This window comes from Microcebus murinus, chromosome X (genome assembly GCF_040939455.1).
Source record: "Microcebus murinus isolate Inina chromosome X, M.murinus_Inina_mat1.0, whole genome shotgun sequence".
Lineage (NCBI taxonomy): Eukaryota > Metazoa > Chordata > Mammalia > Primates > Cheirogaleidae > Microcebus > Microcebus murinus.
In genome coordinates this window covers 30,383,491-30,405,736 of record NC_134136.1, presented here as the reverse complement: position 1 = coordinate 30,405,736, position 22,246 = coordinate 30,383,491, and the positions used below count along the sequence as shown (strand labels likewise).

The window sequence follows — 22,246 nt, the reverse complement described above, 5'->3', positions numbered from 1 at the left end:
CATAGACTTCGGTGAACAAATTTAGAGTTTGATTACATGGAACATTTGCTCAGGAGTTTGGCTTTTCTTTTTCTTATCACCACCAGCTCTATCATTAGTACAAAACCTCTTATACATTCTTATCAATTTTTATCACCTTTATCACCCACTGTTAGGATTAACAAGGCTTAAAGGCATCCCAACCAAGTAGTGTGTTGTTAAGGGTTTGTTTTTTTTTTTAAATGCAGATGATAATGGCTCCTGATTTTGATGACATTATTATCAGCCACTCTTTGCATGATGCAAATTAGGTTTTCTAATTCATCAATCAAGTTATATCCAACTTGAATTATGAAAACATGGTTGGAGCTAAATGTTTGTATTAAATAAAATAGGCCATTAGTTGGGACTTGGGAACCTTTGTTATGTAGACTTTTTTTTTTTTTTTTTTTTTTTTTTTTTGGAGTCAGAGTCTCATTCTGTTGCCCAGGCTCAAGTGCTGTGGCAGTCGGCCTAGTTCACAGCAGCCTCACACTCCTGGGCTCAAGCAATCCTCCTGCCTCAGCCTCCCGAGTAGCTGGGACTACAGGCATGTGCCACCATGCCCAGCTAATTTTTTCTATATATTTTTAGTTGGCCAATTAATTTCTTTCTATTTTTAGTAGAGACGGGGTCTCGCTCTTGCTCAGGCTGGTTTCAAACTCCTGACCTTGAGCGATCCACCTGCCTCAGCCTCCCAGAGTGATAGGATTACAGGCGTGAGCCACTGCGCCTGGCCTGTTATGTAGACATTTTTATAGACTCTCACATAGTATCCTATAACGTGTTGTAATATTTAATTGTCTAACAACATTAGAAGGTATAACTTTTCATTATAAATGAAACTGGTTGGGGACAGCAGAGGGGGCTAAATTGAATGATAGTACAATTTCTCAATATTTAATTATTTTAACTTGGAGATACGTTTTTAAAATGAGAAAAGACTTATCCAATGACTCATCACTGTCTATAGGGTCTTGGTTAATTTATTCATCCTCTTGTAACTCATCTGTTAAATTGAGCAAGATAACTTGTGTTTAAAGACACAGGAATTTTCCCTGGTTAAAAAAAAAAAAAAAAATTCCTTCTGTTCTAGGAAAGAGTTAGTGAAGATGAGGAAACAAGGGCTCCTGAACAAGGACCTACCTGTGCCCTATTTTCAAAAATGTTTCAAAGATGTGGCAAGTCCCATGCAGGACAGCCATAAGATGCACCAGGAATACTGAATCCTAAGCCTAGCCAATTCAGCTTTGACAATGATTGCTGTTTCCCTGGCACAGAACAGAAACATCAGAGCCATTAAGCCTCAAAAGTTTGCAATGTGGAACAATATGTGTCTCAGCAACAACCTATGTGGAGGGGCGTGTTTGTCTGATATCTTGATTCCCAAATTTTGACAACACTCAATTAATGAGAGAACCACAAAAATAAGTAAGGCTGATGTTTTCTTACATATTTGCAATATGGGGACTCAAAATTTAAATTATCCCAAAGTGTCCTCTATCTCCAAAAGACCAGGGCTACTACATGGATGTTATTTATTTATTTATTTATTTATTTATTTATTTATTTATTTGAGACAGAATCTCACTTTGTTGCCCAGGCTAGAGTGAGTGCCATGGCGTCAGCCTAGCTCACAGCAACCTCAAATTCCTGGGTTCAAGCAATCCTGCTGCCTCAGCCTCCCGAGTAGCTGGGACTAAAGGCATGCGCCACCATGCCCAGCTAATATTTTTTCTATATATATTAGCTGGCCAATTAATTTCTTTCTATTTTTGGTAGAGACGGGGTCTCGCTCTTGTTCAGGTTGGTTTCGAACTCCTGAGCTCAAACGATCCTCCCGCCTCAGCCTCCCAGAGAGCTAGGATTACAGACGTGAGCCACTGTGCCTGGCCTACATGGATGTTAGATTAATGGGTAGCCCGTCTGTCAGGGTAGCAAGGTCCCTTTGCCCTGACACCCTCCCATTTCTGCTTAGCTTACCTTGGATTATATAAGTGAATAGCGCCTGCCCTTCCTTTAGCAATTTCTCCACTGGTTACAAAAAATTCAGAGGAGATTTGTATAGCAGCCAGTTCTAACATCTGCCAAAACCTGTTCTAAATGGACCAGAGCCATACATCCTATGTCTAAACTCCCCTCAATCTTTGTTCTAGTCTCTAATCTCATTACAGGCAGAACACCAGTTTTCACTAGATGCTAAATTGCATGTCACGCAGTCCCTCTCTGAAATTTATACAGTGAAGGAGATTTGATTCTAGGTTAAAGGGAGAAAATTAGCCTCTGAGGGGGCGTATTTCTGAGGCAACCACTAGGAGATCAGAGTAGTACAAGCACTCTCCTCTTTTCCTTTTGTTTATGGAGAAGCTGGTCATTTCCTGATAGACTGCACATATGAAAAGACTCTACAGCTAGTAATTCTAAAATTAAGGCCCCTGGTGGGAGGCGAGGCACATGGATAGAAAGCACATTTTCATCGCAAGAATGCAGATTGGCTAGTCATACTAGATGTAATAGACGCTGCTGATGCCCTGTCCAGATTCCATTTACTGGGCCAGTGCATCCATCCCCTAGCTGCTAGGAATGTTGGCTGCTGAAGATTCATAGTTGTGCCCTTGTCCAGAGTACTTTGTCCAGGATACCTGGGGAGTTAAAGCCTCTCTCCCCTCACCGCACACTACCCATGCATCCTGGCTTGCAGCCAGTGGATTCAAAAGCCTGCCTCTGTTGTCTCAAGATGGGTCCATTCCCTAGTGCCCTTCATGGTCCAGTTTCTGGGCTCAGGCTGGAGCTAAACTTCCACTGAACTACATCGATGCCTAGTTTCTCCCTCTGTTCCATGCTGTTCCCTTCACTGCTATACAGGTTTCATCTCAATAAACCACTTTCACAAAAATCCTCATCTCAGACTCTGCTTTTAGGGAACCCCACTAAAGACATCAGGGTACTAATTTATAGCTCATCTCTGTGTCTATGTTCTTCTCTTTCCTTCTTCTTAATCAGGCCAAACATGTACTTCCTTGCCTCCGAGAAAGTTTTTGGCAGGACTTTCCAAGGTTTATTTTCCAAACCCCCAAGTCCATTGTAAAGAACAGAAATGGGGAGGGAGATATTTCCTTCACCCTAAAAAGAAAATCCTCCCCATCACCACCAGTAGAGGGGGAAAGAAAGAGGTCTCTGAGTCACTTGAGCAGATGGGAACTCTGGCCTGCTCCCCAACAGCCCAGGGGAAAGAGTAGGAATTCAATGTTGATGGCTGTGTGATACACCTGGGAGACTGGGTCCTGCCCAGGGTCCAAGCCTCACCAAATTCCTGTCCCCTCTATGCCAAACATGGCACACAAGCTGCCTAACTGACCCACTGAAAGGCTCATGGAAACCTGGATGACGGGTATCACAGCTATAACAATTATACAAAGGTATCCCCCCAAACCTTGGTAATGTATAAACCCAGAACCTTGGCACTACCCACAAATACCAGCGATAGGATGTCCTACCATCCTGGAGACTACATAGGGTTTTTTTTTTTTTTTAGAAAATAAAGATGTCTAGTATTTCTTTGATACCTGAGGTAAGTTTCATACCTCCTACAGGGAAGGCCAGCAAAAGGAGAAGGTTGTGATTATTATATGATGGTTTTATGAAACGTTCCGTTAATAGGATGTTTACAAAGCATTTTCATTGACTAGTAAAAGTCATACCCTGCCATGCACCTGAAAAAAATAATTACAGGACAACATATCCAGTATGACTGCAACAATGTTAAACACATACATCCACATTCTCACACAGAGAGGAAAGACAAGGAATGATAACTCTTGGTGTCTTATTTTTATTCTCTTTCTTACAGTTTTCTGTATTTTCTAAACTTTTTGTAGGCAGGATTAATGTTTTTCAAGTCAGCTGGTGTCTTTTCGTTCTGCTCTCTACCACAGGTCAGTTGGTATATGTAGTAGCAGGCACCAGCCCCAATCACCAGTCCAGCTGCAATCAAGCCCAAATGCTGAGCACGGCCCATGCTGGAGTAGTGCGAATGTCTCAGGGTGCACCCTCAGAGCAAGTTGGGGGCGGCAGTTGGAAGCTTCAGTAGAGCTGGATCTAGGGGAGGGAGTGTCTATGGGAAAGGAAGGAGGAAGAAAATGAAGCTTTCGGCTATTCCACCTTGCACATCACCAACCCACCACTGACAGACAGACTGACCGACAGACACAGACAGACCAAAACCAGAACCAGACAGGAGCCAACAGGAAACGATATAGACTTAGTGCTCAGTGGATGCACTAACATCCGAATGTGGGTCCAAACCCCAACCCTTCCCTGTTTAGGGTCCAAGTTGTCAGGCCTGTCTCTCACCTCACAGTCCCCCTCGCTTTGCTCCCCGATAACCACTTCCTCCCCTCCGTCTTCTGAAATCACTGACGCCAGCCATTCCTGCTGCTGGCATTGTCCTGCCTCTTAAAAGGCACGAAAGGAGAACGAGGCTGGGCTCCGGTGTCTCCGTGGGGAAATAGAGAAGCTAATTCTCCAACTTGAAAATTGTGTTGCTACCCTCCACCCCGGAGTCTCCAACGACACCCACCCTCACACCGACATACAGGGATCAGGTTTCCTCCACGTCCTCCTCCTCCTTTCTGGTCACAGTACGCTGCACCCAGGGAAATAGGGAGCTGGTACCTGAGCAGAAACCACTATCTGGACCAAGACTCCAGCACGTCGGCTCCTGGTCACGTGAGGTCACGTCACCGGTAAGTCCGGGTCCCAAATTTCCCCTCCCATTATTAACAAAATAGAGGGTGATTTGCCCTTCCCTCCCCGCCTTCCCTCCTGCCACCCCCACCATGCAGGGCACTGTGGCTTTTGCTCATTTTCCTCTTTGCACATGCAACACAATATTGTCTTTCTCTGACTACTGAAAGAGACAGCATCTTCTCCTTGGGCTACTGGCTATTTCTACTTCCTCTCTGGGGAATGGTCCCATCCTCTTCTCTGCTCCCTTCACCTCTTTTCTTTGGAAACATTAATGTTCACCTCTGCAGTCCTGAAAATACTCAGAAATGGGGATTGGGGATGTGTGTCAGGAAAGAAAGCAGAGAGTAGGAATGGATTCTGTTACTTTCTTGTTAACACTATTCTATTCCTTTATTTTTTTTACATTAACATGCATTCTTTTCATTATTGGAAAATATGATAGAACTATTTTTCATTCAAGAAAAAAGATTCACTTTTTTTTTTTAAAAAAAGGCATGTATCACAAATAATTCTCACTGCATAATGACTTTTGCACATCACTCAAAACAACTTAATGTCTTCTGCATCTTATCACATGACAACACCCTGATTTGGCTAATCACTTATCTGAAACTGTACAAATCTAATAATATGCCATAACAACTAAACCTTATTTCTGAAGAGCAAGGGCAATTCAATGTTGGAGATCCATTCATTCATTTCTTCATTTATTCAACACAGGTACTAAGCACCTACCTACATGTCATGCATTGTTCTCAACGTTGTGGTTACAGCAGTAAATAAAGAAGACTTAACTCTCTAATCTCATGGTCCTTACATTCCAAAGAGATAAGCAATTAACAATATAAACAAAATATTTAGTATATTGTTAGTGATAAGTACTAAAGAGAAAAAAATAAAAGGCAGGAAAAAAAGATACGAAAAGTCAAATGAGTTGAACTTAGCAAGGGTGACCGGGGAAGGACTCACTAGAAAGGTGACCTTTGAGTAAAGAACTAAAGTCAGTGAGGGATCTAAGTATGGTGATGTCTGGGAAAAGAACATCCTAGGGAGGAGGACAAGCAAATGCAACAGCTCTGTGAAGGGAACATGCCCAGAATGTTCCAGGAACATCAAGGAAGCCAGAGTGACAGGAGCAGAGCAAGCTAGATAGAGAGCAATGGAAGATGAGGCTGAAAGGTAATGAGGTTGAATAGGGTAGGGCCTTGTCAGGTGTAGTAAGAACATTTGTATTTACTCTAAACAACACAGGGAGTGGGTGGGGCATTTGAACAAGGGGCATTTGAACAAGAGGCATGTGTCTGGATGTGTTGAGAATAGACTATAGGGAGACAAGAATGACAGAGAGACTGGTCTATCCACATCATTCATGACAACAGCAAACCAAAGGAGGAAAGAAACCTTACAATCAAAGCGTCTGATAAAAATAAGTCAGCCATTCCTAATTTTTTTTAAAAAAAAGCAATAAAATAGGAATAGGAGGAAATTTCATTTGTGTAGCAAAGAATTACATGTAATTTTATGAGTCAATCTTGGATAAGTTAAATTCAATATAAAAGAAAATATCCTGGCCGGGCGCGGTGGCTCACGCCTGTAATCCTAGCACTCTGGGAGGCCGAGGTGGGAGGATTGCTCCAGGTCAGGAGTTCAAAACCAGCCTGAGCAAGAGCGAGACCCTGTCTCTACTATAAATAGAAAGAAATTAATTGGCCAACTAATATATATAGAAAAAATCAGCCGGGCATGGTGGCACATGCCTGTAGTCCCAGCTACTCGGGAGGCTGAGGCAGCAGGATTGCTTGAGCCCAGGAGTTTGAGGTTGCTGTGAGCTAGGCTGACGCCATGGCACTCACTCTAGCCTGGGCAACAAAGGGAGACTCTGTCTCAAAAAAAAAGAAAAGAAAAGAAAAGAAAAGATCCTTAACCTGATGAAGAATATATTAGAAGCTCTTCTTACCTGGCAGATTCATCACTCCACTCCCTGTGGGCTACTAAGAGCACAGAACTTATGATTTGTCTCCATTCACTGATAGTATTTCTGTGTACTACGTATGTGTCTGTGCGCGTGGAGGGGGGGATGCTGGTAAACATAAGTGAAAGTAACCTTGAAAAAAAGAGAATATATCAGAAACAGCAAAAGTTACACTAAATGATGAAACAAAAGAAGCATTCCCATTGACTTCAAGAACAAGATCAGAAGGCTCTCAAGGAGGTCAATGTAATACATGCAGAAAAGGGAAAAGGGGCATAAATATTGGAAATGAAGAAATGAAAAATCATTATTTACAGATGATTATGTATAATCTGTACTTAGGAAAACCAAAGGTATTACCTAAAAACAATTAGAATTAATAGACAGGTCATAAATATTGGCAGATATGAAATAAATATACAATAGTAGAACATTTTCCCTTAAACAAAATTTCCTATCAGAAATTGTAATTTATAAAAGGAAATAGCATTTCAGCCACAAAGGCTATTAAATGCCTAAGAAAAACCTAACAAGTAATATGAATTCCTTAGCTAAAGAAAGTTATGAAATTTGATTAACAAATATAAAACTAGAATGGAGCAAAATGGAGTGTACATACCATATTCCTGGGTAAATTTCAATGTTAAGGTGTTAATGTTCCTCAAATTAATCTGCAGATTTACTGCAACTACAATACAAATCCCTATTGTTATTTTTTGGTTATTGTCGCTCAATTTGGAGCTTGACTAATAAGCATAAAGGCACTTACCAATATGTGCATAAAAGGAAAGTTGGAAATTGTTAGCAGTGGCTAGGAGTGGGAAAGGTAGAACAGAGTTCTTTCCCTGTATACTTTATACATTTCCTTATTGTTTTGAATATTTTTAATCACTAGTATATATTACTTTATTGCCAGAGCAAAAAACAAAATTCCTAATCTGGATATAGATAGATAGATAGATAGATAGATAGATAGATAGATAGATAGATAGATATAGATATAACACAGATCCTCTAGGCCACTGTATTTGTTCTTAATATTTGGAGAAGGAGTCACAAACCCCTTGAGAAACTGATGAGTTCAATGATCTCCATTCCTGAGAATACTGCATTTAACCATACATACAACCAAAAACAAAACCTTGCAGGTGAATGCAATTTCAAGTGGTCCTCAGAGTTGGCCAGATGAGAACACCTACTCTGGGTTAATCGGTGTGGTCAGTGGGGATTGTTCTTTGGGCCTGGTGGATGTGAACTGTCAGGCAGTGACCCTGCGGCAAGCTAGACTTTTTCTGGGTGCCCTGTAGGTAAGGAGGTGAAAGGCCCTGGAGGCTGCACCTCGAAGACCAGGTGGTAGTAGCAGACAGTATTAGGAGCAACGTTGACCAAGCACCATGAATAAGGACAAACAGAAGGCAGGCCTGGGAGCTTCCTCCAGCAAGCACTTCTTCAGGCTTCCTAGAAATCCTCAGCTGCAGGGTCAGGTGAGAATAGCATCCATGAGATAGCCCTGAAAATTTGAGGGAGGGAAGGAAGGAGCCAAAGGCATTTACCCAGGTCCCCAGCTTGGTCACCTGCCCAGATATATTTTGGGAGTGACCAACTAAGTTGACCAACCTCCTGAATGGAGAGGATGAGAAACTCTGGAATATGGCAGGGGGAAGGGGAGATCACCTTCCCCCACCCTCTCAATAGGGCAAGGAGGATTTGACCACCCTGTACCCTTCACACCCTTAATTTCCTTGGCCTCACAGCTCTTCCTTTTGCTGAGAGCCGAATCACTAAACTGGAACCTAATCTGGGGACAGGTGTTCAAAACTGTCATGGTTACAGCCATCAAATTACAGGAGGTTCACACAACAGTCAGCAATGGTTTGGAAATGTTAAATAAATGTGTTTTTCTAACAGAACAAGACAGAATCATTTATTTATCCAACTTAAAAGCTGCCCCAGAAGGAAAAAAAGTAGGATACTATTTGCCCAAAATAAATAAGATTGGACAACTGAATATCTCTCTGTGGATCACTTTACAGATCATATGGAAATACACTTATCTTGTTGAGAAAATTCCATTTTTGCATGTTCAAATACCTTAGCATGTTCTGAAAACTATTTCCTATGTGACCAATAAAATCCATGTTCTATGTGGTAAAAATTAACCAAAATTAATGGTGCTTCCCAATGAAAGTGAGATGTCTTTTTTTTTTTTTGACAAAACTTGCCCACCCTTTTTTGTTGCTGTTTCCCATACTGAATTCTTGTTTTATTGGATTTTCTAACTATAAAAATAAAGAGTGGTGATCGTTTTAAAAAAACAAAACAGAGGAGTATTCCAGACGTACAGGCCCCCTCCCACTCCTTGTCTCCTTTCTGACACTCTGCCCCTTACTACACTGGAGCAGGGAGAGGGACCCAGTGCAAGGAATATGGGCAGAGGGGACTTGGGGCTGGGGGACTGCAGGTGGAGAGAGGGAATAGTGTACAATAGGCGAGTAAAGGATGAGACAATTCCCCAACACAAAAGTAAAAATTGTCAATAGCCCTCCGAGAAGATGCAGCTCCTCGTCCGTAACCAGAGAAAAGCAAATTCTAACAGCAGGGAGATGGGGCTACTTTTGCCCTCCAGGACTACAAAGACAAAAAATGAGTGACAGGACCTGATGTGGTAGGGTGAGATGGGAGTGGGGATAAAGGAGGGGGCTCATACTCTCGGTGGGAGTGGAAATTGGGGACCCAAGATTACTGGCGATGCAGCCCTCACGTGACCAGGAGCTGACGTGGGCAAAGATACTTAAAGCCCTGACCGCCGTTCTCCGTCCTCCTCTGGGTACCAACTCTATCGCGCCGCGCACTGCCGCGCATTTAACCTAGGCGAGGAGGAGGAGGAGGAGAAAATTCCCCCAGATTCGGGCAGGTGGGTGTGAGGGTGGATACGGCCTGGGACCCCTGAATAGGGGTAGCCCAGGGATGCGGGCGTCCGAGGCCGCGGGTGTCTCCGCCTCGCCGACTGCTGGCCGGCTTTGCAGACTCCGGGCGCTCGGACGCAGCTCATTTTGGTGGGCGGCGGGGAGAGGGGGGCGGGGGGAACGAAAACACTGATAGACTTTGAGAAGAATCCGCTTACTTCTTCTCACAGCCAGTGTTTTCTGGTTTTGTTTTTGACATTCAGGCCCCGCACCCCACATCTCATCCTGTTTGGAGAGGAGGAGGGAAGAGAAATAAACGTGGCAGCGCATATAAGGCCAGCGGGGAGGTTGGGAAAGGGTGATCTGAGGGGCATGCAATTTGGAAACAATCTGGATCATCAATCCCACCCTCACTTTGCGGACATCTTCCCCTACCATCGCCTCCGCCCCCTCCCCTCCCCCGACCCACCCGCTGTGCTTTGAGGGAGCTGGGAAATAGATGTGTCAGCCTCTGTTGGAGAGATGGCGGGTTTGGTGCTGTCTGGGCTTCACAGGAGGGGGGACCCCGAGAGAATCTGGTATTAAACCGCCGTGCTAACTCCCAGACTGCTTTCCAGACACCTCCGGCCCACACAACAGTTCACTCGCGTCTTTTCAGTCCTGGAAAAGGAGTTCGGGTATGCAGGCGAGAGAAATGGCGGTTATCAGGGGATTTGGGTGGGGGGTTGAAGGCGGAGCCGGGAGCGGAGAAATCGTGGAAAATCACGACCCTGAAACTGAAAAGGCAGACTTTGGGCCCCTGTTCTTCAGACTTCTGCGGGTTAATGCTAGGCCTGGGGGCTGGGGAGCGAAGGACTGGCGATCCTGAGGGGGCACTAGAATTGTTTGGCAGGAATCTCCCATGCTGCTTCCCATCCAGCTTTCTCTGCACCCTCGCCCCGCCCCCCTCCACTTCGGTGCAGGAGAAGGGGTGTGGCGGTGTGTCCCGGAGAAATGGCGGACGGGGGCGGGGCAAAGCAGAAGGAGGGGTTGAGTGGGGAGCCTGCGCAGGAAGGGGGGATTGGGGTGGGAGGGGTGAGCAGAGTTGAGGGAATTGAGAGGTAGACTAGTTTGACGTTCTGGTCTGTGAAATACTAAAAGGCAATTACTGGGACTCTTGTCTTGGGTGCTGATCCATCCACCAGGCTCTCTGTCTCCAGCGTCTGCAGTCTATATTTCTGCCCTTCAGTCTGTCCTTAGGATGAAGCTCTAACTGAACCGAAGGAAGGAGAAACAGCTCCGAATCCTTAGAGGTCAGTTTGGGGGTGGGGATTGTCTGGGAACCACTGGTGTGGGTGTGGCTGAAGCCAGAGCAGAGGCTGGGGCCAGAGGCTTCTCCTCCTGCATCTTCTCCCTCTTTAAAAGACACCCTTGCCCCTGGGCCCTTGCTTTTTGGTGCAAAGAAAGGGGCGTGGCATCCACTTTCTTGGTTAATAGGAGGAGGAGGAAAGGCTAGGAGGAAAAGAGGAGCCCTGAGAGGAAGAAACTTTTGAGGCACAGCGGTTCAAATCAGGAAGGGAACGGGAATCCATCCACCAAAGGTTCAATAACGCCCTTTCCATGATCTATCCGCAGGTTTGTCTGCCTTTGGGGCCCTATACAACCACAGGAAAAGAGCAAACGAGTCTTGATCCCGGCAGATTGGTATGTGCATGAATACGATGTGGGGACCTCAGAGTGGGGAGCTGGGGCATCAGAGCAGAATCTGACGTCTCTACTGTTTTTCTCGCTCTCCACCCGCTTACCCCACGTCCCTACTGCCTCTCATTCTCCCACTTAGGTGCTGGGAAGTTATAGGCTTTGGCATTGGCAAGGCGGGCTAGAGTTGAAGACACAGAAAACTGACCGACTAGGTCTCTGAATCAGCAAACTCTGCACCTGTGTCTGGGTGCTAGCCCTCCCAACGAGCATTGTGGTTCCAAACTCTCCTCTAAATAAGCCTGGTTAGACACGAAGTGAGCCAGAGCCCTTAAGCCTCAATTTTATCCTTTACCCCTAGGTCCTGCTCAGCTTGCAGCCTCTCGCAGAATTTGCAAGCCTGAGCTGAAGAGCTTTGTCCAGACGTACACACATCCACTTGGGCAAGCCAGTTCTGCATCCTGGATCAAAAAATCACCGCAGCTGTGCCATGAGCCGTGTTCGGGATGCTGGCTGCGTAGCGGCGGGGATAGTGATCGGAGCTGGTGCCTGGTACTGCGTCTACAAATACACTAGGGGAAGAGACCACATGAAAAAGAGAATGGTCAAGCCCAAGAACCGGGGTGTGGCTGGGACTGGAGCCAGGGCTAGAGCTGGGCTAAGGGCCGGATTCACAATTGACCTTGGGCCAGGATTCAGTCCCCCAACCCCAGTCGGCGCTGGGGCAGAGGACAGAGCCCAGGATGAAGCCTCTCTTCCGGAGGCAGCTGGAACTGAGGCAGTGGCCCCAGCTGCATCCAGCGCTGAGGTTCAGAGTGGGGCAGGAAGTCAGGCCCCAGAGGCAGATGGGGCCGGGATTGGGCCTAAGACCGAGTCAGTGGTTGGGGCTGCAGTGACTTCTGCAATAGCACCACCTCCCAGGGTGGCAGAGGCTCCCACAGCTTCAGGGACCCCTGCAATGACAGGGACTCCCAAAGTGGCAGAAGCCCCCAGCACAGCAGAGACTCCCGGGGCAGTGGCACCTCCCAAGGCAGTGGCGCCTCCCAGGGCAGTGGCGCCTCCCAAGGCAGTGGCACCTCCAGGGGCAGTGGCGCCTCCCAAGGCAGTAGCGCCTCCTGGGACAGTGGTACCTGTTGGGACAGTAGCCCCTACTGAGGTAGCAGCACCCATTGAAGCAGCCGAGGCCCCCAAGGTGGCAGCGCCTACAAAGGTGGCAGCACCTACAAAGGTGGCAGCGCCTACAAAGGTGGCAGCGCCTACAAAGGTGGCAGCGCCTACCGAGGTGGCAAAGGCTCCAGGAGTGGCAGTGCCTCCCGAAGCAGCTGAAGCTCCTGTGCCCACAATGCCTACTGGGGCAGCAGCACCTACTGGGGCTGCAGAGGTTCCTGGGACTTCAGGGTCCCTTAGAACAGCGGCAGTTCCTGGAACAGCTACTGCCAAGAAAGCAACCCCTGGGGCTCACACTGGGGCTATACCTAAGGCCGGGTCAGCAACTGGAGCTGTACCCAAAGGTGGAGCCAAAGGTGGATCCAGGTCCCGGAATGGGGGCAAGGGCAAAGGCAAGAAAAACAAGGTTGAAGTAGATGAATTGGGAATGGGCTTCCGCCCTGGAGATGGGGCTGCAGCAGCTGCTGCAGCCTCTGCTAATGGGGGACAAGCTTTCCTGGTGGAGGTCCCTGACTCTGAGGAAGGGGAGTCTGGATGGACTGACACAGAGTCGGATTCAGACTCTGAGCCTGAGACCCAGCGCAGAGGCAGGGGGAAAAGACCTGTTTCCATGCAGAGGCGCCCATTTCCCTATGAAATTGATGAGATTCTAGGTGTCCGAGATCTCAGGAAAGTCCTTGCCTTGCTTCAGAAATCGGATGATCCTTTCATCCAACAGGTAGCTTTGCTCACCCTGAGCAACAATGCCAATTATTCATGCAACCAGGAGACAATTCGCAAATTGGGAGGCCTCCCAATTATTGCAAACATGATCAACAAAACTGATCCTCACATTAAGGAAAAAGCCTTAATGGCCATGAATAACCTGAGTGAGAATTATGAAAATCAGGGCCGGCTTCAGGTATACATGAATAAAGTGATGGATGATATCATGGCCTCTAACCTGAACTCAGCAGTACAGGTAGTTGGACTAAAATTTTTAACAAACATGACTATTACTAATGACTACCAGCATCTGCTTGTCAATTCCATTGCAAACTTTTTCCGTTTGCTATCTCAGGGAGGTGGAAAAATCAAGGTTGAGATTTTGAAAATACTTTCGAATTTTGCTGAAAATCCAGATATGCTCAAAAAACTTCTCAGTACCCAAGTGCCAGCATCGTTTAGTTCCCTCTATAATTCTTATGTGGAATCAGAAATTCTTATTAATGCTCTCACTTTGTTTGAGATCATCTATGACAATCTCAGAGCAGAAGTCTACAACTACAGAGAATTTAATAAAGGTTCCCTGTTTTACTTATGCACTGCATCTGGAGTGTGCGTTAAGAAAATTCGAGCCTTAGCAAATCACCATGACCTCTTGGTGAAAGTGAAAGTTATAAAACTAGTGAACAAATTCTGATTTGGCTATGTGTTCTCAAAAAGACTTGAAGAAATTTCTTGGTTTTTGCAGTCTGGAAGCATTGAAAATTGAAAGTTACTGCTTTTCCACTTGTTCATATAGTAAAGGGATCCTTTGAGCTGCCAGTTTTGAATAATGTATCATCCAGAGTGATGTTATCTGTGACAGTCACCTGCTTTAAGCTGAACCATTTTATGAATACCAAATAAATAGTCCTCTTGTACTGAAAACACATTTGTGACTTTAATCGTGCTGCTTGGATGGAAATATTTTTACTGATTCCTCTGTGACTTGACAGTGAACCTGTCCATCATGAATGGCCTACTCTTCTATTATTTGTTTCCACTTGAATTTATCCACCAAAGATCTCATTTGTGTATCATCAATAAAGTTGTATGTTTCAACTGACAAAAAAAATTGTTCTCATGCTTGAATTTAAAACCTAGCTGGAGAGATAAGGTACACAAACACAGAAGGATTGCTAACAGTACCCTGGCATATGTTCATTGTCAAATATATGCTATCTAGTTAAATGAAGCAGAGGTTGCTGAGAAAGCTTCACACTTAAGGGCACACTTAAGCTGGGCCCTGAAAGACAGCATAGAAGGGCATTCCAGAAGGGGAAAATGGTTTGATGAAAGGCATGGAGGTGGGAAATCTGCTCCTGTGATAGGAAAGAAGCCAGTGTGGCTGGAATAGAAGCCACGGGAAGAGGAGTGATGAGAGATAAAGGTGAAAATCCAGGGTGAGAAAAGTTTGAGGAAGATCCTGAACCCCAAGCTGAGATAATGAGACATTATCCTGTCATATTTTGGGAGTCACTGGACATTTTTGACAAATGGAAAAATAATCTGGTGGTAATGTGCAAGATGGATTGGAGTTGGGGTGGGGTTAGGGGTGGAGACTGGAAACGAGGACACTTGTTAGAAAGTTAGAATAAACCAAGCATGAGATGATGTGGGGCAAAACGGGGTGGCAACTAAAGGAACTGTTGCGGTATGATAGTAATAACAGACTCTTACAAAAAAAAGAGAAAAAACCCAAAAGGACCAAGATCTGCTGTTTGACACTTGGTTGTGGGGCAATAAAGAGGAAGGACTGTGTGACCCAATATAGGTCCTGACAGGGAAAGGCCCTCTTTGGGGGGCAACTGTGGGGACAGCGCAATGGCAAAGTGAGTCACCACTTAGAATGAGAAAAAGCAATGTGGCAGAATGAATGATTCTTAGCACAGACCGGTGGTTGGTTCCTGGGGTTAAAGGTCTTTTAGAATGGGGCAGTAGTGGGGCCCTTATGGGAGTCCCCATCCAGTTCACTTAAGAGCAGGTGTACAGGCCGGGCGCGGTGGCTCACGCCTGTAATCCTAGCACTCTGGGAGGCCGAGGCGGGAGGATCGCTCAAGGTCAGGAATTCGAAACCAGCCTGAGCAAGAGCGAGACCCCGTCTCTACTATAAATAGAAAGAAATTAATTAGCCAACTATAATATATAGAAAAAATTAGCCAGGCATGGTGGCGCATGCCTGTAGTCCCAGCTACTCGGGAGGCTGAGGCAGCAGGATCGCTTGAGCCCAGGAGTCTGAGGTTGCTGTGAGCTAGGCTGATGCCAAGGCGCTCTAGCCCAGGCAACAGAGTGAGACTCTGTCTCAAAAAAACAAAAACAAACAAACAAAAAAGCCTTCCTTCCCTCTCTGGCACACCAATGCAATGAAATATGAAAATGGGAGGAGTCCCAGAGATTTTTCCAAACCCAGCCTGCTTTCCTGAAACCCCTCACAAAGTCATTTTTGTGTAAGTGTATGGTAGGCTGTGGCAGGGATAGAAATAGGGACTCCTGGGAGGAGAATAGAAAAGGGAAAGATAGATAGCATATAGAGAAAGAAAGATAGCATATAGAAAAGGGAAAGATAGGCCTTAGATATTGATACAATTTATCTGGAGAGCAATTTGGTAATATTCATAAGAAGCTTGAAATATCTCCCTATCCCTCAGCCAAGTATTCCACTTGGAGGTTTTTTTCCTAAGAAAATAATCAAATAAGTATACACTGAGGAATATACTACGCTGTTAATTTCAACACTGTTTCTGAGAGAGAAAAGCTAGAGGCAACTTAAATATCTAACACTATAGAATTGGCTAAACAATAGATAGTATGTCCATGAAGTAAAATGCTACACAACTGTTAAAAGTAAGAGATCAGCCGGGTGCAGTGGCTCACGCCGGTAACCCTAGCACTTTGGGAGGCCGAGGTGGGAGGATTGCTTGAGCTCAGGAGTTCGAGACCAGCCTGAGCAAGAGTGAGACCCTGTCTCTACTATAAATAGAAAAATTAGCCAAACAACTAAAACTAGAAAAAATTAGCTGGGTCCAGTGGCGTGTGCCTGTAGTCCCAGCTACTCGGGAGGCTGAGGCAGGAGGATGGCTTGAGCCCAGGAGTTTGAGGTTGCTGTGAGCTAGGCTGATGCCTTGGCACTCTCGCTCAGGCAACAGAGTGAGACTCTGTCTAAAAAAAAAAAAAAAAAGTAAGGATCTATTGTACAGCATGTTGAATATAGTTAATAACAGTATATTATGTACTTGAAAATTGTTAAGAGAGTTGAAGTGTTCTAACTACAAAAATGTGGTAACTAGATGAGATAATACATATGTTAATTAACAATGTATACATATATCAAAACATCATCTTGTATCCCATAAATATATATAAATGTTATTTGTCTATTAAAAATAAATTATAAAAACATTCACCATATTTAAAGGCTTGTGGCATCAGTCAAAAAGGTTAACACAATTGAATCTAGGTGAAAATTCTTTCAGATGTTAATCATGTACAACTCTGTATTTTTGACATAGAATTGGAATCATATTGTACATCAGTGGTTCCCGATGTGTAGTCCATGGACTACTGCAGGTGCCTGAAAATATAAGGTCAAAACTATTTTCAGAACAATACTAACATGTTATTTACTGCTTTCACGGGGTTGGCATTTGCAGTGACGGTACAAAAGCAGAGGTGAGTAAAACTGCTGGTGCTTTAGCATGGATAAAGGCAATGGCCCAAAACTATGCTAGTAGTGATTGCATTCTTTATAGCTACAGATAATTTTTTAAATCCAGTTTCATTTTTAAATGTCTTTAATAAAATCCTTATTTATAATAAAAGTATAAGTTTTATTAAATCTCAATGTTTTTTAATATTCTGTGCGATGAAATAGGAAGTAAGCACAAAACTTTTCTACTGCATAGCTTAGGACAATAATTGTCTCTAAGTAAAATATCCGCATAATCATTTGAGTTGTGCACTGAATTAGCTGCTTTTCTTATGGAACATCATTTTACTTGAAGAATAACCAGCAAACTGTGGTGTTTCAGACTTGGGTATCTAGCAGACATTTTCTTGAAAAAGAATGAAGTGAGCCTTCAAGGGAAACAACTGACACTATTTGTCACCAACAATAAAATGTGAGCTTTCAAGTAAAATTAAAATCTTGGAAAACTTGCATCCATGCCCATAAGTTGAATGACTTATAATACTTGAAGATTTTTCTGAAGAGATCAGTGGTGATAATAATGAAGATGATGGCCTTTTTTTTATTTTTCTGCTTCTAGGGGAGAACCCTAGGGCCTAAGGTCGATCTTAGTTTAAGATCAACTGAGACCCATATGACATTGTGCCTATGGCCATTCAACAAAGAATACCCTTGCTGTGGCAACAAGATGACCCTGGATGAAGCTAGACCCAGGAATTTTTGGACCCTACTAAGAAGAACCTGAAAAGATGTCAGTCCTGGAAGAGTAATATCTTTTTCTGGGTGAGATAAAGGTAGCATTTGAGCTCATATATAGAGCTCAGCATCTCTTGGCTTGATCCCAGCTATTCAGATAACCCAACCAACTTCCTTTGCTCTGATTAGCAGTGGAAATTTCCATCTCTTTCAGGTGAAACCTATCCCCATACAGAGGTGTGTAGTCTGACCTAATGAGTGAGCTCAGAATCACACAATAGGCAAATATTTCTTTTCCTAAAGTCTAGGGTTTTGTTTTGTTTTGTTTTGCATCACATCATGTGTGAAAGAACAACACCATAGTCCAGGTGTGGCTGAGACTTAAAAGAACACTTCTTTGAAAGATGTAACTTAGTAAAATAATAACAATAGGCACCAGGAATCGAGTATCAGCTATGTAGTGTTCTATTATTCCTGAAATGTGACTGTTGAAAAATTCTTTAGACATTCTGTACTATAGTTTTTATCTTATATATTGTGTGTCCAGGGCATGAGTGAAGTGGTACAGTTCTCACAACTATGTTTACACTGAATAATCCTGCTTTCCTTGCTTTAATTTATTCGTCTGGGTAAACAATTGGATCAGGAAGCAGTCACGTTCTGTCTCTTTTTTTTTTAAAAAGAGTATGATCTGATAAATGCAGACTGAGAATACAGGGCTGTCACGTTAGTAGCAGAGCACAAGGATAAAGTAATACAAACTCCTGCTCTTGGGGTCTCTGGAGCTGTATTTGTTTCCACCTTTTACCAGGCCAGGTTATTCAACTTTTCCATTACTTGTAGGATATTATCACATATCTTTCCTTAAATTCCCTCTTTGTGCTTGAGCAAAAGGCTACATACTAAGAGTAAGACCAGAAATGGGGTGGTAAGCAATAGAGTCTCCAGAAAACATGGGATATTTGAGTTGAGGTGGCCAAAGTGCAAAATGGCACTTCCTTCCACACTCTGAGGTGGAAAACTAACCACCTACAATTAACTGAGAGGACTTTCTCTCTGACAATAAGTTCTAGACAACAAGGTAGTTGCTCCGAAAGAACAATTTCATGGGGAAGAGAAACTGAGTGAGATCAGACATTTGCTTGTAAGGACACTGAAAAACATCCAGTGAAAACAATGAGTAGGCTTGAATATGGAATTTAATGTAAAAGATAAAATAGAGCAATTAAGGAATCCTACTCCAAGCATCCTTTTCCACTTAAAGCTGTCAGACAGAAACCTCTTGAAGAATGAGTTTAGAAATTGGTCTTGTCTGTTACTTAATTGTAATATCTGGTGAATTTACCACCTTATCATGTTTCTTTAGTGAAAGTGGGAACACTGGTAACCAAAGTAAGTGATCTGAGAAATCCTGAGTCTCTTTAGGCTTTTTGAAAATAGTTACCATTGTGCCCTGCTTATAAAGAAAGCAGCAATTTGTCTCATATGTCCCCACTGGGGTTCATATTTTGAAATATGAAAATACCTTAGGTCTGAGGGTGATATTGCAATATTAGAATGAAGAAGAGAATTATAGATTTTGAGCATGCCTAAGAACATGAGTTTACATCAGTCCAAATACCTATTGTTAATATATTGATAATATACTGATTAGTTCTAGACTTAAGTTAAATATGAATGGTAAAATATCAAGAATGACCACTAAAAATAATAAAAATACAGTGAATAATATCTAAAGCAGTAAAGAAAACAATGCATTAAGAAAAAATATTTTTAATACAAAAGGTGAAAAATGAGACGAGAGAAGCCTCCAAAAAGCAAGACAAATAAAAAGCACGCACTTCAAATGTATTCATAATCACAATAAGTGAAAATAGTTAAACTTATTAGTTAAAAGATATCAGAGTTTTTAAATCTAGCTACATGCTAAAGAATAAGCATGCAGAAACTTAGAAAGCAGGAGGATTGAAAAAGTTATACCATGCAAGCACTAACCAAAAAGAAGCTGACATAGCCAAATAAATAGGAGACAAAGTAGATTTTAAGACAGAGTGTTGACCGAGTGTGGTAGCTCACACCTGTAATCCTAGCACTCTGGGAGGCCAAGGTGCAAGGATAGCTTGAGCTCAGGAGTTAGAGACCAGCCTGAGCAAGAGTGAGACTCTGTCTTAAAAAAAGAGTATTATTAAAGATAAAGAATAGGTGAATGGTTAAACACTTTGTGTTACATTCATATCATAGAATACTATTCAGCAATAAAAAGGAATGAACTATTCATACACACAACAACTTGGATGGATCTCAAAGGCATTATACTGGCTGAAAAAAGAAATCCCAAAAAGTCACATAATGTATAATTCCTTTTTATTGATACACAATAATTGTACATATTTATGGGGTATCTGTGATATTTTGATACATCCCTACAATGTGTAATGATCAAATCAGTGTATTTAGGATAGCCATTACTTTGAATATTTATCATTTCTTTGTGTTGAGAATATTTCAAATCTTCTCTTCTAGCTATTTTGAATTATGCAGTATGTTGTTGTTAACTATAGTCACCCTATTGTGCAATTGAACACTAGAGTGTCTTCCTTATATCTACTGTATGTTTGTACCCATTAACCAACCTCTCTTCATACCCTCCCACCCCTTCTTAGCCTCTAATAACTATCATTCTACTCTACCTCCATGAGATCCACTTTCTAAGCTCCCGCATATGAGTGAGAACATACAATTGTCTTTCTGTGCCTGGTTTATTTCACTTAACATAATGACCTCCAGTTCCTTCCATGCTGTTTCAAATGACAGGATTTCATACCTTTTTATGGCCAAATAGTATTCCATTGTGTATATATACCTATTTTCTTTGTCAATTCATCTGTTTACGGGCACTTAGGTTGATTCCCTATCTTGGCTATTGTGAATAGTGCTGCAATCAAAATGGATGCAGGTATCCCATTGATATACTGATTTCCTTTTTAAAAGAAAATGTCTAGAATAGGCAAATCTATAAAGACAGAAGGTAGAATGATGGTTGATGAGGGCTGGAGGGATGGCAGAGGCAAGATGGAGTATGACAGCTAATGGGTGAAGGGTTTCTGTTTGGGGCAATGAAAATGTTCTAAAATTGATTGTGGTGGTGGTTGCACAACTCTGTGAGCATACTACAAAATATTAAATTGTACACTTTAAATAATTGAATTGCTTGGTATGTGAATTATATCTCATAAAGCTATTTTTTAATCTTATGTTAGACTAGAAGAAAAAGGCTAAGTATTGATCAGCTAAGCATCCAAATTAAAAGTTAGAAAAAGGCCAAAAGAATAAAACTAAAAATGGTAGAATGAAAAAGACAAGAGCAGAAATAAATAAAATAGAAAACAAAATATATTTGATAGAATCAAAAGAGCCAAAAATTATTCCTCAAAAGGTATAATAAAAAAGGGAAAACCTTCGATGAGACTTAGTCAAGAAAAAGGTGAAAATAAACAATGTTAACAATAAACAAGAGAACATAATAATGAATAAGTAGTGATTTTAACAGATAAAAGAATATTATGATTAACTTTATTGACAGTGAATTTGAAAATGTGGATGAAATGGATGAGTTTCTTGTAAAACAAAATTTACCAAAACTGGCTCAAAAAGAAACAGAAAACCCAAATCATCTTATAATCACTGAAAAAAATAAATCAGTAGTTTAAAAGTTTCCTGCCCATAAAAACAAAACAGAACCAGATGGAATAGATTAATTCCAATCTTACACAAACTCTTCCACAGAATAGAAAGAAGTAATGCTTTCCAATGCATTTTCTGAGACTAGTATAAACCTTATATCAAAACTGGCAAAATAAGTAGGAAAATGAAAATTACAAACAAGTCTCATTCATAAACATAGATGTGAAAATTTAAACAAAATACCACCACCAAGTAGAATATAGTAATGTGTAAAGAAAAAAATCATGATCAAAGTGGTAATGCAGAGTTGCCTTAGCATTTACAAAAAATCTATCAAACCTTTATTGATACATTCTAACACCACATGGAAATCTCAAGATCAAAAAGAGCTACATCCACCTAAGTGGACACATAGGTGCTACAGTAATAGGGTATTGGGCAGGTGGGAGGGGGGAGGGGGGCGGGTATATACATACATAGTGAGTGAGATGTGCACCATCTGGGGGATGGTCATGATGGAGACTCAGACTTTTGGGGGGAGGGGGGGAAATGGGCATTTATTGAAACCTTAAAATCTGTACCCCCATAATATGCCAAAATAAAAAAAAATAATTAAAAAAAAAAAAAGAGCTACATCAATTTTTTTATCTGTCAATTATTTTATTAAGAGAAGTATCAGGTATATTTTATTGCCAAAAGTTGCCTGCCAATTGTCAAATCATTTCATAGACTATGTTTTAAAATATATCATTTTGTTAATATCCATATTCATAAGATATAACTTAGTATGCAATTAATACAGGAAAAAACTTTAAACCAGGGATATTTGTATCTTTATTTTTTATTTCAAAATATTTGGGGGGTACAAACATTAAGGGTATATATATTGCCTTTGCACCATTTGAGGCATAGCTACAAATGTGCCCATCCCCAGACAGTGCATACCAC

General features: G+C 42.5%; 1 protein-coding gene across 4 annotated transcripts; it reads left to right on the top strand.

Annotated features, from left to right (window-relative positions):
* The first annotated feature begins 9,513 nt into the window (after positions 1–9,513).
* Positions 9,514–14,314, top strand: ARMCX2 (armadillo repeat containing X-linked 2). Of its 4 annotated transcripts, none has more exons than XM_012767435.3 (6): positions 9,514–9,653; positions 9,909–9,992; positions 10,263–10,322; positions 10,874–10,937; positions 11,260–11,328; positions 11,684–14,314. In XM_012767435.3, the coding sequence occupies exon 6, from the start codon at positions 11,813–11,815 to the stop codon at positions 13,889–13,891; it is 2,079 nt and encodes a 692-aa protein (XP_012622889.2). In that variant the 5' UTR covers positions 9,514–9,653; positions 9,909–9,992; positions 10,263–10,322; positions 10,874–10,937; positions 11,260–11,328; positions 11,684–11,812; the 3' UTR covers positions 13,892–14,314. The 4 variants fall into 4 exon arrangements, with proteins under 4 accessions (XP_012622889.2, XP_012622887.2, XP_075855317.1 ...); XM_012767433.3 differs by having other exon boundaries at positions 10,830–10,937; XM_075999202.1 differs by lacking the exon at positions 10,263–10,322.
* The last annotated feature ends 7,932 nt before the right edge of the window (positions 14,315–22,246 follow it).

Coding starts and splice junctions, on each gene's coding strand:
- ARMCX2 (XM_075999202.1), top strand. CDS start 11,813: ATGAGCCGTGTTCGGGATGCTGGCTGCGTAGCGGCGGGGATAGTGATC.